Below are 16,537 nucleotides of genomic sequence, written 5' to 3'. Positions count from 1 at the left end.
ACAAACCTCCATGTTCTGCACATACATCCTGGAACTTAAAGTAAAAGAAAAAAGCAAAAAAGCCAGCTTCTGGGAAAGTGGAATAGATGTATTTTTCCCAATTCCTCCAGCTAAGCACAACTAAAAACCCTAGAAATTAAATGTATATTTTTTAAAATACAAAACTTTCAAAGGAGGAGAGAAGACAGACTACCTAGTGACTCAGGACCTGAGGAAAAATATGGTAAGAAGTTCCCTGGGTTCCTTTTTTCATTTCATATATCCCAGACTTGGAGCTGAAGATTCCAGCAATGCAGAAATGCCAACAGGCCAACAGGTACAGAACGACAATAACAAAAACCTGCAGAAGTCTGCTCTCTCTAGCCAGAGGACCTGAAAAGGGCAGACTTGCAAACAGAAAACTTTTTTTTTTTTTTTTTTTTGAGACGGAGTTTCGCTCTTGTTGCCCAGGCTGGAGCGCAATGGTGCAATCTCGGCTCACCGCAACCTCCGCTTCCTGGGTTCAAGTGATTCTCCCACCTCAGTCTCTGCAGTAGCTGGGATTACAGGCATGTGCCACCATGCCCAGCTAATTTTGTATTTTTAGTAGAGACAGGGTTTCTCTGTGTTGGTCAGGCTGGTCTCGAACTCCCAACCTCAGGTCCTTCAATGGATAAATGGTTAAACAAAGTGCAGTAAATCCACACCATGGAAACCACTCAACAGTAAACGAGGAATTATTGATACAATATGGATAAATCTCCAGAGAATTCGAATGAGGGGGAAAAAAGCCCATGCTGCCAGCTGTGGTAGCATGCGTCTGAAGTCCCAGCTACTCAGGAGGCTGAAGCAGAAGGATCACTGGAGGCCAAGAGTTCAAGGCTGCAATGTACTATGACTGCACCTGTGAACAGGTGGGCAACACAGTGAGATTGTCTCAAAAGAAAAAAAAAAAGCCAATCCCAAAAGTTTATACATTGTATGATTCTATTTATGTAACATTCTTAAAATGACAAAATTCTAGAAGTGACTAGATTAGCTAAGGAAGGGATAGGAACAACAGGGAAGTAGGTGTGGCTATAAGGGCGACACAAGGGGTCCTTGTTGGGATGGAATTATTCTGTATCTTGACTGCACCCACATCAATATCCCCATTGTGACAAGGTACTATGGTTTTTCAAGGCGTTATAGTTTGCATAATGTTGGGGGAAAACTGAGTAAAGCATTCTCATGATGGTAACTTACAAAGCTACTAAAAGTAGAGGAATTAGAGCCTATTTTCTATTAGGCAGTTTTGTCTGCAGTGCCCTGTACTCTTTTCAGTCCTCCTGCCCAGCCTACAAACCCTCTGCAAATAACACTCACACAGACACAGCCTCACTTCTGCCCACTCTTACTTACTCTTTAGGATTAGGATTTAAAAATCTATCGTCTTCTCTAAAAAAAAGCTTCTCTTTTACTCCTTGCCTTCACCATCCTGATTTAGAGTAAATACTCCTCTTTGGTACTCTAATTATCCTATGCACATTCTATCACTTTGGTATCATATTGTCTTTTAATAATCTGTTCATGTATGTGTCTCCCACGCAATGCTATAAACTTCTTAAGAACACAAACTACCATCAGGTTCATTTCTGCACCCTCAGGACATAGCTCAATGCCTGATATAGGAGATAATAAATATTTGGTATAATACAAGTAAGTCTGCTGGTAAGAATACTACACAGTTACTATTATTTATATTCTTCCCTATTCCAAAAATGTCCAGTTCTGGTAGTTTTGCTAAGGCCCAGGGCTGACTAGAATACCCCACCCTCAATGGCTGAGAAGTAAAAGCAGTTCTGTAATTCACTTGTGCCCACATATGAGGAATAGCTGGACAGCTGGAACAACCCGTATTCTCACCTGCCGTCTCTGATGAGCTCTTCAGCTGACTCAATCAGCTTATTAAGTTTCTTTACTTGTTTATAGTGTGCAAAACACCTTTTATGATCCTGGTCAAGTTTAAGACATTCCCGAACTTCACTGTTCATGTATTTAAAAAAAGGAAAATACTCCATGTCAAAACAATCAATGAGTAGTTTTCCACGCTAAATACAGAAATCACAATAAAAATATTTTTTGTTTGCAACAATTAAACAAAAACATACTGAGACTTATAATTTACTGTACACATTTATATATGGCATTGTACCATGCATACATTTGTTAATTCAAATTAAAATGACTCACTACCATTACATAGTAAACACTCAATTTTGTTTCTAGAAATATAAGAGCCTTCCTGTTTATTTTAATAAGCAGCTTCATGAAAACAAACTATGTGGAATTAAAGTAACATGGGAATAACACAAAATATATAAATGGATATACAATATAAAAACAGCCTTAACCACCATCATCTTATTAATTTAATATTAAAATGTTAAAACAAGATGAGGTTATCTTACTGCCAACAATTAAAGAAGATCAGACATGTGTGTCACTAGGACTGACCTGAGGGATAGTTCATGGTCTCCTAGCTGGTAGTACAGTGTGCTTATTTTATAAAACGCCTCAGTATTATCATTCTTCAACTTTGATGCAGCTTTTAAGTCACTTATAGCTTTCCTAGGTTCTCCTTCTTTTATAAAACATTCAGCTCGAAGTTCCCGTAGTTCTGCATCCCAAACACAAACCTTGAGGAACAAAAGAACTAGACTTTAAGGAAGAAAAAACTATGCACATTCATTGTTGCATTCCATGTTTTTATCTACGTATTTATCAACATAAAACATTCTCAATTAATGTGATGACTTACAGACTGCAAATATTATTTTAAAATCTGATACAATTTAAATGTGACAAAACTGATGTGACAAAATAGTTTCTCCAAAAATGTTGTAAATGAATTCTAATGGGGGAAGGGATATATATAATAACAAGGCCCTTTTCTTACCTTCTTTGATTATATAATTCTAAGACACTGAAAATAAGAAAACATAGCATTTACTATTGGAGGGTTGTTCCTAGTGAAGCATATTTGAAGAGAATATTCTGTTATCAGATTTTTATACTTAATCAACAATTCTAATTTGTAGTCAAAAAATAAAATCTAGGTTCTAAATTGACAAACTACTTTTTTCTGCTAATAACCACATTAAATTCTTAGCTGGGCACAGTGGCTCATGCCTATAATTCCAGACCAGCTTAGGCAGCATAGCAAGATCTCATCTCCACAAAAAATTTAAAATTATTAACTGGGTGCAGTGGAACACACCGGTGGTCCCAGCTACTCAGGAGGCTGAGGTGGGAGGATCACTTGAGCCCAGGAGGTTGAGGTTACAGTGAGCTATAATCGTACCACTGCACTCCAGTCTAGGTAACAGAGAGAGACAGACCAAGTCTCTAAACAAAAAAAATGTTTTAAGAAATTATCTTCTGTAAACTGTCACCTCCTTAAAAGTAAATCCTCATATCAAGAAAAAAATTTAAAAAAAGAAAGAAAGAAGAGAAGAGAAAAGAAAAGAAAAAAATACCGTGAGAAAGCAGGAGGTTGAGGCTTCACCATCCCTATTTTATCAAAAAGTTCATAAGGGTTTAGTAAACACAATAGTATTCTTCAAATCATAAACCCAAGAGCTTATCAATAAGGCTGGTGGAAGTATCTTTGCATATTTCTTAGAGCTGTTCTAAACTCGTATTGACTTTTCACATATATGAAAATATCAAAATCAACATTATACATAAATATCATGAACAATGAGCTAAGTCAAAATGGTCTATGGGAAAGTAAAAATGTAAACTATATTTCCTTTAAAAAGCATAAACAAAATAACCCAGTAAAACATGAATTCTACTGGACCATATCACAATATCTTCCGTAAAATTATCAACAAAATGTCCATTCTACATATATTATAAGTTTAGAGCCAAAATTAAATGAAACTGTATATCAAAATACTGTAGAAATCTTAAATAAATGTGAATTACGACTGCTTCCATTTGAATATTTCAGTAGACTTCCTTCGGAAATCAGTTGTCATTAAATCCTTCAGAGGCAAGGAAACCTAGACTTAGGTTTCCCTAGCTAGAACTCTCTAGATTCTATCAACCATTATTATTATTATTATTATTTATTATTTTTTTTTTTTTTGGCATGATCTCGGCTCACTGCAACCTCTGCTTCTCAGAGCCTCAGCTGGGATCACAAGCATGCATGCACCACCACACCATTTTTTTTTTTTTTTCTTTTTAAGACACAGGGTTTTGCCATGTTGGCCAAGCTGGTCTCAAACTCCTGGCCTCAAGTGATCCACCCACCTTGACCTCCCAAAGTGCTGGGATTACAGGCATAAGCCACCGTACTCAGTCAATTATTAATATTTTTAGAGGCAGGGTCCCATTCTGTTGCCCAGGCTGGGGGACAGTGGAGCGATCACAGCTCACTGCAGCCACGAATTCCTGGGCTCAAGTGATCCTCCCTCAGTTCCCAAGTAGCTAGGACTACAGGCACATACTATCAACTCTTTATCTGCCTTATTTTCTAAAAATTTTTCTCTAAACATTCCTCTTTCCTCCCGAACATCATTTTTTCTTTTATTCCAACCATCTCTTTCATCTTTTATCCCATTATCTAACTGCTAGTTTTCTTCCCAAAAAAATACAAAATCAACTAAAATAGCAAAGCAAGCAATATATAAACATATTTAACTCTCATGCCATAGCACATTCAGTACATTTACTGAAAACTTCAGTCCAAATTTTTTTTTATATAAACATTATTTTATACTTAAGAGCTAAAAGCCCAAGGACCAACCTGATTTTCTCCTGTCTAGGTTTTTGTGATATGTGACATGTCAAAGTATATAAATGTGCCTTACAATAAGTGTTAGGCTGGTCAACTGCAGTATCTAAGAAACTTACCTCTAAAATCTTATCAAGGAAGGCTATAGCAGCAGCATAATCTCCACTTTCAAAAGCATCAAGTGCTTGTGAACGCAAACGCTGCATTTCATCAGATTTTATAAGTTGAGACTGTGCTTCATTTTCTTCATTTTCACTTGGATTAGATTTCAGCTATACAGAAAATGAAAAATTAAGCAGAGTTTTTAATCTCTTAAGTCTGATACCTATAATATACACAAGGGTCAACCATTCCAAATACTTAAGTTCATGGGGTAAAAAGGTAAAGAGATGCTGGAAAAACTGGCTTGTCTGATGACTGGATGCAGCAGGGAGGGCCCCTGATTTCTACCAATACGGTCCACGAGCATGAACAGATCTAGACTCAGAAGACCTGGGTCCCACAAACTTACCGGGAAGCAAATACACGTAGGCATGTGAAAGGACAGAGAAGAACGGAGGAAGGAGAGCACGTTTCTCACCTTGTTACATGGAGCTGCAGAGTGTATATAAATGTGCCTTACAATTTATTCTGAAGAATAAATTAACCTGAGTTTTATTTATTTTGCCTTCTAGTTATAGTTCCTAAGTATTTTTTTAAGTATAAAATAACCAAAATAATGAAACACGTAGGGAAACTGAAAGAAGGGACCAGCTTTTTTAGAGGCTATAAGACTTTAAAAAAGATCTGATACCAAAAGGGTTAAAGTACAAGAAAGAATTTAGAAGGAAGTAAGAGTAACACCTTACTAAAAGGTGCATGATGTGGTTTTAAGAGATCTGCCCACTGCCTCTTTTTAAAATAACTTTATAATGACATCATTTATATAACATAAAATTGCTCATTTTGAATGTACAATTCTTTGATTTTTTTAAATAAATTTACCAAGCTGTACAACCATCAGCACAGTGTTAGACCATTTCCATCACCCCAGTAAGATCCCTTGTTTTTACTTACAGTTCAGCCCACTCCCAACCCCAGCTCTGTGCACATGGACTCTTAACAATTTCTTCCTCCAGACAAAAAAATAATGTCTCAGAAAACCAGATAGCTACATTTTTTAACCTGAGGGGAGGTTAAGATCGTAGTTTACATGTACCAGTTTTTGAAATCTTAGTATTCTTATTAAGATGGAAACTATAACTGAAGGGCTCCAATTCTGGATGAGGTACGGACAAAGGAAAGCTAATTCTAGAAATCTGCCTCCTCAATGAGTCAATCACACTCCTCGTCCTTTCAGTGGATTAATTTTTAAAGTATATCTCACTACCAACCTGGTGGGAGAGAACACTCCAAATGAGAAACTTTATCAATATTGTTTATTGGTAAGGGTTTTATACTTGTCCATTTTGTGTGTTAGGATATATTAGCTATGCCATTTTGTCTGTTTTAACCCTTGACTTCAGGTAACTAGGAATTGGTAACCTCCACTCACTCTGGGGGAGGGTTTCCCCGAATGATTGCATCATCCAGTTTAAGGGTGTTGTTTGGAGCCGGACATGCTTGTCTCTATTTTCTTATCCTTTGGGTGGTCTTGAATACTTCGGATAAAAGCCATCAGAGAGAGTCTGAATGTGTGTGCACTGTCACTTTGCTCTGGGTAAAAGTTTATTAACTGGTTTCCTATGAGTACACTCCGACCCTTTTTGATAGAATGTATCAAACACTGACGGCCTCTTCAGGATCAAATTTGTACCTTTTTTCCTCTGAAACATTGGAGTCTAATTTCCTCCACACAATTTTTCTTCTTGGAAGGCGAGAGGAGAAGCCCTAAATCTCAGGACAGAAGCTGGAGGGCTCAGGTAACGGGAACAGGAAAGAGGGAGTAAGCTCAGGTCATCGAGGCCTCTGTGAGGCCAGAAGAGAGGTGGGGAAGACGGAGAGAGGATTCTTCCAAGGAGGTAAGAAAGGAGTTAGAGAAACAAAGGGCTTCCTTAGAAACCTGAGAGTTTCAAAAAGAGTCAAGTGAGATGAAGTTTGGGTTTGGGGGGGATTTTTTAATTCTTTTTATTTTATTTTTTTTGAGACGGAGTCTCGCTCTGTCACCCAGGCTGGAGTGCAGTGGTACGATCTTGGGTCACTGCAACCTCCGTCTCCCGGGTTCAAGCAATTCTCCTGCCTCAGCCTCCTGAGTAGCTGGGACTACAGGCACCCGCCACCTCGCCCGGCTAGTTTTTGTATTTTTAGTAGAGATGGGGTTTCACCATATTGGCCAGGCTGGTCTTGAACTCCTGACCTTGTTATCCACCTGCCTCAGCCTCCCAAAGTGCTGGGATTACAGGCGTGAGCCACTAAGCCCAGCCAATTTTTTTATTCTTTAAAGAGACAGGGGACAGGGTCTTGCTCTGTCTCTCAGGCTGGAGTGTAGTGGCATGTTCTTAGCTCACTGCAATCTCCAGCTCCTCAGTTCAAGCAATCCTCAAGCCCCAGCTCCCAAGTAGCTGCAACTACAGGTGCACACCACTACAGCCAGCTAATTTTTTTATTTTTTATTTGTAGAGACAGGGTCATCTCACTATGTTGCCCAGGTTGTTCTCCAACTCCTGGCCTCAGATGATCCTCCTGTCTCAGCCTTCCAAAGCACTGGGATTACACATGTGAGCCACTGTGCCCGTCTGAGATGAAGATTTTTATTATTACCACGAGGCTGTTGACTCCTCTCAATCACCTCCTCGTTTTCTCTACACCTGCATGTAGAGAATGGTCCTTGCTGACAATTCCCTCATTCCTCCCTTTTTCACGTTTCTTGACATCCTTTCTCTTCATTAGGGCTTTCACATTTCTGACTCTTTCAGCCAAATCCCTTCCTATGACAATATTTTGTATTTTTTACTTCTCACTATGTATCCTGGTCACTGAGCTTCTGGAAAAATAATCCAGAATAGCTATGGGCTGGGGGCTTGTTCAAAGAGATGAGCAGCCTTCTGTATGACTGCACCTCTACTTCTGGCACCTCAAATAAAAACACTGGGTTGGCAGTTGTGGTAAGCAGCCTTCTAAGATGGCCCCCAGTGATCCTTGCCTCCTGGTATTCATGCTTTTCTGGAGCATGAGGTGGAGCTGATAACTCCTTTTAACAAACAGAATAACCCAGCTAAGTTTGTCTGTTTTCAGTAGAGACAGGTTCTCACTATGTTGCCCTCCTGGACTCATGTGATCCTCCCGTGTTACCTCCCAATGTGCTGATATTACAGGCATGAGCCATTGCACTCAGCCACAGCCACAGCCTTTTTTTTGAGATGGAGGCTCACTCTGTCGCCCAGGCTGGAGCACAGTGGCGCAATCTCAGTTCACTGCAACCTCCGCCTCCCGGGTTCAAGTGATTCTCCTGCCTCGGCCTCCCAAGTAGCTGGGATTACAGGTGCGTGCCACCATGCCCGGCTAATTTTTGTACTTTTTTAGAGATGGGGTTTCACTATGTTGGCCAGGCTGGCCTTGAACTCCTGACCTGAAGTGATCCACCCACCTCGGCCTCCCAAAGTGCTGGAATTACAGGCGTGAGCCACCACACCCAGCCCATGCCCGGCCTTTTTTTTAACACTTAAATCTTTGATGCATTTTGAATTTATCCTAGTATAAGGTAAGAGAGGTATGAACCTAGGCCTATTGTTTTTCAGTATAAAAGTCTGTTAAAAAACAGAGTATGACCAAAGTGATAAGCTGTCACATCCTTGATTAGGTCACAAAAAACTGACTTGCATTGTGCTAGCACTCCCTCTCACCTTCTCACTTGCTGGCTCTGAGAAAGCAAGCTGCCATGTTGTGAGATATGAGAGGGCCATGTGAGAAACAACCAAGGGAAGACTTTGGCCAAGAATCTAACACCTCAAGAGGAACTAAACACTGCCAACTGAGTAAGTTTAGGGGCAGATCGTTTACTGGCCAAGCCTTCAAATACTACTGCAGCCCTATCTCACACCTTCACTGTAGCCCATGACCCTGAAGTTAGTAGCAGACCCTGCTACACCATGCCCAGATTCCTAACCCCATAAACTGTGAAATCATATATATGTGTGTTACTTCAAGCTGCTAACATTGGATAATTTGTTATCTAGCAGCAGATAACCAATACAGTAGGAACACTGTATGGAAATTTAATCATTTCTCAGTGACTGGGCTGTGAATATTTCCAAACAGATATTGCTTTAAAATAAAGTCTAGATGAATGAATTAATTAAACCCCAATCCTGGCAACCACTAATTAGCTATGTCTTTTCTGCATTTTCTTTACCAATAACAGAGGGATAATGTACCAACACCCTGTAGGGCAGTGACTGAGAGATTAAGAAGATCTCTATGTAACACATAGCAAGTACTCTGAAAAGTGCTAACACACACTTTAGAAAGATGCTCAATTTATTTCCCCTGGTATTAGATATTAGCCCACTTAAACTGGGTCCCCTGTATTAAAGCTACAGTGATTAAGGTCCTAGAATAATAGAACCTTTGACTTCTCTTAAGTTGAAATAAAATCAGACTTTGGCATAAAATATATTCAATGAATTGCTTATGCCTCAAGAAATTAATATTTCTAATTCTATTTAATGTTTTGGGGTAAGCAGCAAAAATTTAAATTTTCATTTGATATTATTTTATAGCATATAGAAAAATATGTAACACTTGAGGTATATGCAACATTACATTCTGCAGTGACTTCTAGAATTTGCCCTCACATATTCTTTCTGCACATATGTTTCTTGTTAAAAGAACTATACAAAAATAACACTAATTTGAATGTCCAAAAAAAAAAAGAAAAAGAAAAAACATAAAGAACTAATGTTTTTGGAAACAACAGTATACAAGTCAGGCGGTGAGTGACTGAATTAAAGTGTTCTAAAATCCTTGTGTTTTGATTACCTTGTTAAGCATGCATATTAAAATTCCTGAGGTAATGACTATGAGAAAAAGACACAGCGTGTATAACTATATGGAAAGAACAGACTAAGGAAGAATCAGCTAAATCCATTGAGGGTGGGGAGAAAGCAGGAGGGAAGAAGAAGGAGGGTGGACGGATGGAAAAGAAATAGTTGGATAGCACTTTGGGAGGCCGAGGCGGGTGGATCAGAAGGTCAGGAGATCGAGACCATCCTGGCTCACACAGTGAAACCCTGTCTCTACTAAAAATACCAAAAAATTAGCCGGGCGTGGTGGCAGGAGCCTGTAGTCCCAGCTAACTCGGGAGGCTGAGGCAGGAGAATGGCGTGAACCTGGGAGGCAGAGCTTGCTGTGAGTGGAGATCGTGCCACTGCACTCCAGCCTGGGCGACAGAGCGAGACTCCGTCTCAAAAAATAAGAAGAAGAAAAAGAAAAAAGGAAATAGTTGGATAACTAGAACCCAATAGAAATATACACAAAAAACCTCAAAGGGCCTTTCTCACACTAACAGGTTAGCAAAATTCACACTATCTGTTCACATGAAGTGTTGAAGAGGTTGCATACCTAGAACTCCCCTATACTGCTAGTAGGAATATAAATTCACATAACCACTTAACAGGACAGGACAAATTTATCTGCCAGGCTAAAAATATCCATAACCTTAAAGTAGCAACCACTCTCTGAGGCAGATAACACTGTAGCAGTGATTCTCAAAGTGTGACCTAGGAATCCCTGGGATTCCTTAATGCCCTTTCAGGGGACTGTGAGAACAAAAGCATCTATGGATAAAAGATAAAGAACCCATTCAAAGGACAAGATAAACCAACGCATTTTATTATAACAGAGAGTGCTATAAGTTCATTAATAAGGATTCAGAGTCCATGTGCAACTAACCTATATAATCGCGAGTGGAGTTTTGTGGAACATCAAAGAATTCTCGTAATTATCTGAAAATAATACAAAAATATTCTTTTTCTAACTGCCTATCTGTGAGGCCATAGTATCTTCAATATACTTCAACAAAAGCATAAATCACAACAGATTGAATACAGAAGCAGATATGAGAATTGTTATCTTCAATTAAGGCAGATATTAATAAAATTTGCAAATATGTGAAACAAATACTACTCTTAATACTAAAATTTGGCTTTTGTAAACAGTTATTTTTACACAAAAAATATTAATATGTAGTAACTTTTCATTAAGTTATTTTAATTTCTCAAATTTATTTCTAATATAGTAAATACTGAAAAATAAAGCTCTTTGGCGACCTCAATATTGAACACTATAATGAGATCCTGAGGCCAAACCCAAGAACCACCGTCCTAGACACACCCTGCACAAGGAAAACGGACACAGAGGATGAGTTCGAATAGTTGTTTAATATATAACTAATGAAGCAGGAAAATGTAAGAATATAGCTAATTGATGTGGTTGGCTGTGTCCCCACCCAAATCTCATCTTGAATTGTAGCTCTCATGATTCCCATGTGTCATGGGAGGGACCCAGTGGGAGGCAACTGAATCACGGGGGTGGGTCCGTCCCATGCTGTTCTCATGATAGTGAGTTTCATGAGATCTGACAGTTTTATAATGGGCAGTTCACCTGCACACACTCTCTTGCCTGCTGCCATTTAAGAAGTCCCTTTGCTCTTCCTTCACCTTCCACCATGATTGTAAGGCCTCCCCAGCCATGTAAAACTGTGAGTCCATTAAACCTCTTTCCTTTATAAATCACCCAGTCTTGGGTATGTCTTTATTAGCAGCATGAGAACAGATTAATACAGCTAATGTCTCCTAATTGTAACACACAAAACAGAGACCTTCAAAAATTCCAAAAGACTCTTGTGCCATTTGTAGTTTTTAATCAAACCACTCTGTTTTCTCAAGTCCCATCTCCTCCAAGCTTTCTGGAGTAATCGCCCTTCCTCTAAATATTTAAATCGCTTTAAGAAACCCTTCAAAACAGAGGTATCCTAAGAAATCATCTTGCCCAATTAACTCTCACATTATAAGTGAAAATCCTGAGTCTCAGACAGTAAACATCACACAGTTAATCAAGAGAAAAACTGAAGTGGGTCTCCTGACTATGTGGTTCTCAATCTTGTCTTGTTACCTAGAGAGCTCATATGTCAACTTCTCACAAGTTTCTCTGTATTGTTAATCTTGCACATATATGTTTAGGACTTATTTCCAGAAACTAAAGTGTAAACTGCTAAAAAGCAGAATATATGTCTTTTTCTTTCTTTTAAATTAGAGACAGGGTCTCCCTCTGTCACTCTGGCTGGAGTGCAGTAGCATGATCAGAGCTCACTGTAACCTCAGAGCCCTGGGTTCAAGTGATCCTCCTGCCTCCACCTCCCAAGTAGCTAGGACTACTGGTATGTGTCACCATACCCAGTTAATTATTTTATTTTCTGTAGAGACATGGCCTCACTATGTTGCCTAGGTTAGTCTCAAGCTGCAATCCTCCTGCCTTGGCCTCCCAAAGTGCTGGGATTACAGGTGTGAGCCTCCTCGCCTAGCCCTAGGATATATGTCCTAAGTCTATTTTGCATACCTAGAGATGCTTCCTTGCTTTTCTTTTTCAGTTAGTACTAAGAATACTACCCATGAACTCGGTTTCACTATTTCCAGTTTACAGACAAATTGAATAATTGGGCCAGGTGTAGGGGCTCACGCCTATAATCCCAGCACTTTGGGAGGCTGAGGTGGGTGGACCACTGGAGGCCAAGAGTTTGAGACTAGCCTGGCCAACATGGAGAAACACCATTTCTACTAAAAAATACAAACATGAGCTGGGAGTGGTGGCGCAGGCCTCTAATCCCAGCTACTCAGGAGGCTGAGGCAGGAGAACTGCTTGAACCCAGGAGGCAGAGGTTGCAGTAAGCAGAGATCACACCACTGCATTGCAGCCTGGGCAACAGACCAAAACTCCATCTCAAAAAAAAAAAAAAAAAAAATTGAATTATTATATAACTTGCTGTAAGTCTTGCTTAAACTCAAACTAAGGTCTCTATCTCTAAAGCCCATGCTATAGATGATGGAGATCAATCATGATAGCAGAAAACACTTATTGAGAGCTTTCTATGCTCCAGGCACTACTCTAAGCTAAACCTAAAACCTTAAAGGGCAGATCGGATTATCTCCATTTTATACAGGAGGAAACTGTGGGCTTTTTTGGTTTTTTTGTTCTGTTTTGTTTTATTTTGTTTTGAGACAGGGTCTCCCACTGTCATCAGGCTGGAGTGCAGCCATTTATTGAAGAGATTGATGGGAGAGGGGGAAAAACGGGTTGAAGATGGGAAACAGAATTCCACATCGTGCCTGTTACTGAGCTGCCATTTAGGTGTTTGATTGGAGACATCTAAATGTCAAGTAGGCAGCTGACTGCCTGATACTGGATGTGTACATAAGAGAGCTCTGGAAACAGCTATCTGAGTTGCAGCATAAAGTGCCATCTTTAAAACACTAAAGGTTCACTGCAACCTCTGCCTCCCGGGCTCAAGGGATTCTTGTGCCTCAGCCTCCCGAGTAGCTAGGACTACAGGCGTGCACCACCACACACAGCTATTTTTTTTTTTTTTTTTTTTTTTGTATTTTTAGTAGAGCCAGGGTTTCACCTTGTTGGCCAGGATGGTCTCGATCTCCTGACCTCATCATCCGCCCACCTCGGCCTCACCGGCCTCACGGGGATTACAGGCGTGAGCCACCGCGCCCAGCCGAAACTGTGGGTTTTAAAGATAACACTTTATGCTGTGACTCAGATAGCTGTTTCCAGAGCCCTCTCATGTACACATCCAATATCAGGCAGGCAGCTGCCTACTTGACACTTACATGTCTCCAATCGAACACCTAAATGGCATCTCTGTAACAGGGACAAAGTGGAATTCCATTTCCCATCTTCAACCCATTGCTACCCCTCCCCCATCAATCTCTTCAATAAATGGCTCTACTTTATTATTTAAGCCATATATCCTAACAGTCATAGTAGATCCCTCTTTTCCTGATGTGATAGAGTCTTACTCCATTTTACTGTTGGCATCTTTTAATCCTCACCCCTTCCTCTTTCCCTTTGGCCCACATCTCAGCAAGCTGGTAAGAAAACACATTTGAATCTCTCTTAAAGAGGGATGAATCTGAAAATGGATGGAGTCTTACCCATCAGCCAGTCAGCATGATCACACATACACAAGAATGGTCCAGCACACTTCATTTGTGTTATGGGGCATTTTTGGTACTTACTACACATACTGAGTTTAAATTCCACTTAAAATCTTCAAGAAATTAATGTATGCAGGAAGGCAGTGAATAGAGCAGTATGATGTAACAAAAATGCATATCTAAGTCTCAAATAGTTCTTTCCATAAGCATAAATTTAACATATTAAGTTATAAGATGGCATTATTTAATTGGCAGCATTTATTCTTCTAGTAGTACATAAAATAATTTCTTATAATTGATAGCTCCTTACAGTTGGTGAATTACAGTATGTGATCCAGTAGTAAATCTGAATCAATAAAAACCAGAACTGAGTCACAGCATAAAGCGCTATCTTTAAATTATAGCCAAACTGACTTTATGACTTTAAAGTATTATTCTCCTTTATTCTTGGTTCACAATACTTTGAGTATTCTTTTAAAACTTTGGTTCTTTTTTTTTTTTTTTGGAGATGGAGTCTGACTCTGTCACCCAGGCTGGAGTGCAGTAATGCAGTCTCGGCTCACTGCAACCCCTGCCTCCTGGGTTCAAGCAACTCTCCTGCCTCAGCCTCCTGAGTAGCTAGGATTACAGGCATATGCCACTACGCCCAGCTAATTTTTTTGTTTTTAGTGGAGACAGGGTTTCGCCATGTTGGCCAGGCTGGTCTCAAACTCCTGATCTCAGGTGATCTGCCCACCTTGGCATCCCAAAGTGCTGGGATTACAGGCATAAGCCGCCTTGCCCAGCCAAAACTTTGGTTATTCTTAGTTATCCTGAAACAATATAATGGTCCTTTATGCATTAAAGAATTAAAGATGGAAAAAAACAATGATGATAGTTATTTTGATATATAATAGATTTATGTTAGTTTGAATTGTTTACAACTGACACAGATCCACAGACCAACAATGGGGAGTTTATCAAATGTCTTACCAAAGGTTTATACTTGATTTAAAAATTAAATTGCAACTGGCACCATTATTTACCTAATACATGCTTTCTCAATATCAAAATGCAAGTTTCTAGCTTTGTCAAAATAAAAAATACAGTTATATGAAATGACTATTTAAATTGATCATTGCTTTTTTGTATTTGGATCTCATGGAACACTGCCTAAATTGAAATATTATCCACGTAAGCCCAAAGCATGAATAGCAAAGATACAGTAAACAATGAAGACCAAGAATAAATGAGTTTAAACTGCATTTAGGAAAGTATGTTGGATTTGAGATAAAAGAGAAGAATTCACAGATTACAAATTATTAAATAAAACAAGTTAGTGAGAATCAGGAAGTTTTTATAGAAATAAGACAGTCATATTTTCTCTACCTGTCCCTCTTCCCTACATGATTTCTCTCTGGGACTATCTCAAGGAATAGCACGGACAATTTGAACGATCCAGAAACCTGGATATCGTAATTCCTTTTTTTCTGTCACCCCAGTCAATGCATCTCCCTGGAGCCAACCTCCTAAATTTCTACCCCACCTACATTAGCCTACTCTTTGACCACTGTAAGGTTACACTTGGATTACTTATTTACTGCAACAGTCTCATTTAGCAGACTCTCTGCTTCTCCCCTTGTCGTCTTCCAATCTATTCTTCAGAGCAGTCGATCATGCTAAGCAAAAAAACTGTTCATAATACTTCCCAACATAAACCTTCAATGGCCATAAAGAGCCAATTCCTGGCACTTTATATTGTCCTCCTTACAATCAAGACCCTCCACTTGCCTGTCAATATTCTCATACTCCAGCTTACTGGCCACTTCCTAAATGATAGGTACGTGCTTGCCTCCGATTCTTACATAGGCTCTCACCATTGCCCTGGGTCCTCCTACCCACCTTGCTTACACTGATGCATCCTTTCAGATTTCAAGCAAGTAACCTCCTTTAGGAATGCCCTTCTTGAATCCAGACCCCTCCTCCCCCAATCACAGTTCAGTTAGGTGATCCTTCCACATGTTTCCAGAGGACTCAATCATGTACTTGTCATATATCATATTTGCCTGATTAATTCTTACTCTAGTATCATTTCTTGGAAGGCAGAGACTAGCTTCCTTGCAAAGAACATACACTCCAATGCTCACTGAACTAACAAATGATTGTATGCACTGATTAAGAGTCACTGACAGCTCAAAGACAAATCAAATGATCTAAGATCCAATTTAACACTAAGACAGCAATTATGAACCTGAGGAGATACTTTTATGCAGGCAACCCTTACCCCAGCTGAGTAATCGGTATACAGTACATAATAATAAAGAATGAGCTTCTCACTGGAGCCCAGAAAGAAAGAACGCCTATTCAAACTTTTGTTCTATTATATAAAATGTAGCTAAACATATCCACCTGGTTGTATCCAGCACTACGTTAGTAAGATGAAATGCTTAGTACATTTTACAGGCTGGTAAGTGATCATTACACAAAAAGCTCATTTAACCAAGAACGTATAAAATAATCAAACTATTATATATCATTTATACTCACAAATCTTTAAAAATTAAAGTATAAAAATTCTGTAATTGGTAAATATAAAATAGTCATAACATAAATTTCATCTTTTCAAACTAGACTCAGAAATCATCCATTATATGGT

General features: G+C 39.2%; 2 protein-coding genes across 3 annotated transcripts in view; both read right to left on the bottom strand.

Moving 5' to 3' along the window:
- UGGT2 (UDP-glucose glycoprotein glucosyltransferase 2) overlaps window positions 1-16,537 on the bottom strand; it is a 586,709-nt gene that overhangs the window by 277,354 nt on the left and 292,818 nt on the right. The window lies entirely within an intron of this gene.
- Window positions 1-16,537, bottom strand: part of LOC113219496 (dnaJ homolog subfamily C member 3) — a 107,774-nt gene that overhangs the window by 30,136 nt on the left and 61,101 nt on the right. For both annotated transcript variants that reach the window (XM_026446591.2, XM_026446595.1), the window contains exons 5-7: window positions 4,885-5,037; window positions 2,476-2,657; window positions 1,885-2,004 (exon numbers count right to left, since the gene is read on the bottom strand). In XM_026446591.2, coding sequence (XP_026302376.1) covers window positions 1,885-2,004; window positions 2,476-2,657; window positions 4,885-5,037 — 455 coding nt within the window. The remainder of the gene's footprint in view (window positions 1-1,884; window positions 2,005-2,475; window positions 2,658-4,884; window positions 5,038-16,537) is intronic.

Source organism: Piliocolobus tephrosceles, chromosome X (assembly GCF_002776525.5).
Source record: "Piliocolobus tephrosceles isolate RC106 chromosome X, ASM277652v3, whole genome shotgun sequence".
Lineage (NCBI taxonomy): Eukaryota > Metazoa > Chordata > Mammalia > Primates > Cercopithecidae > Piliocolobus > Piliocolobus tephrosceles.
Note: the sequence above shows the minus strand (reverse complement) of the source record. Positions and strands in the feature narration are given on the sequence as shown.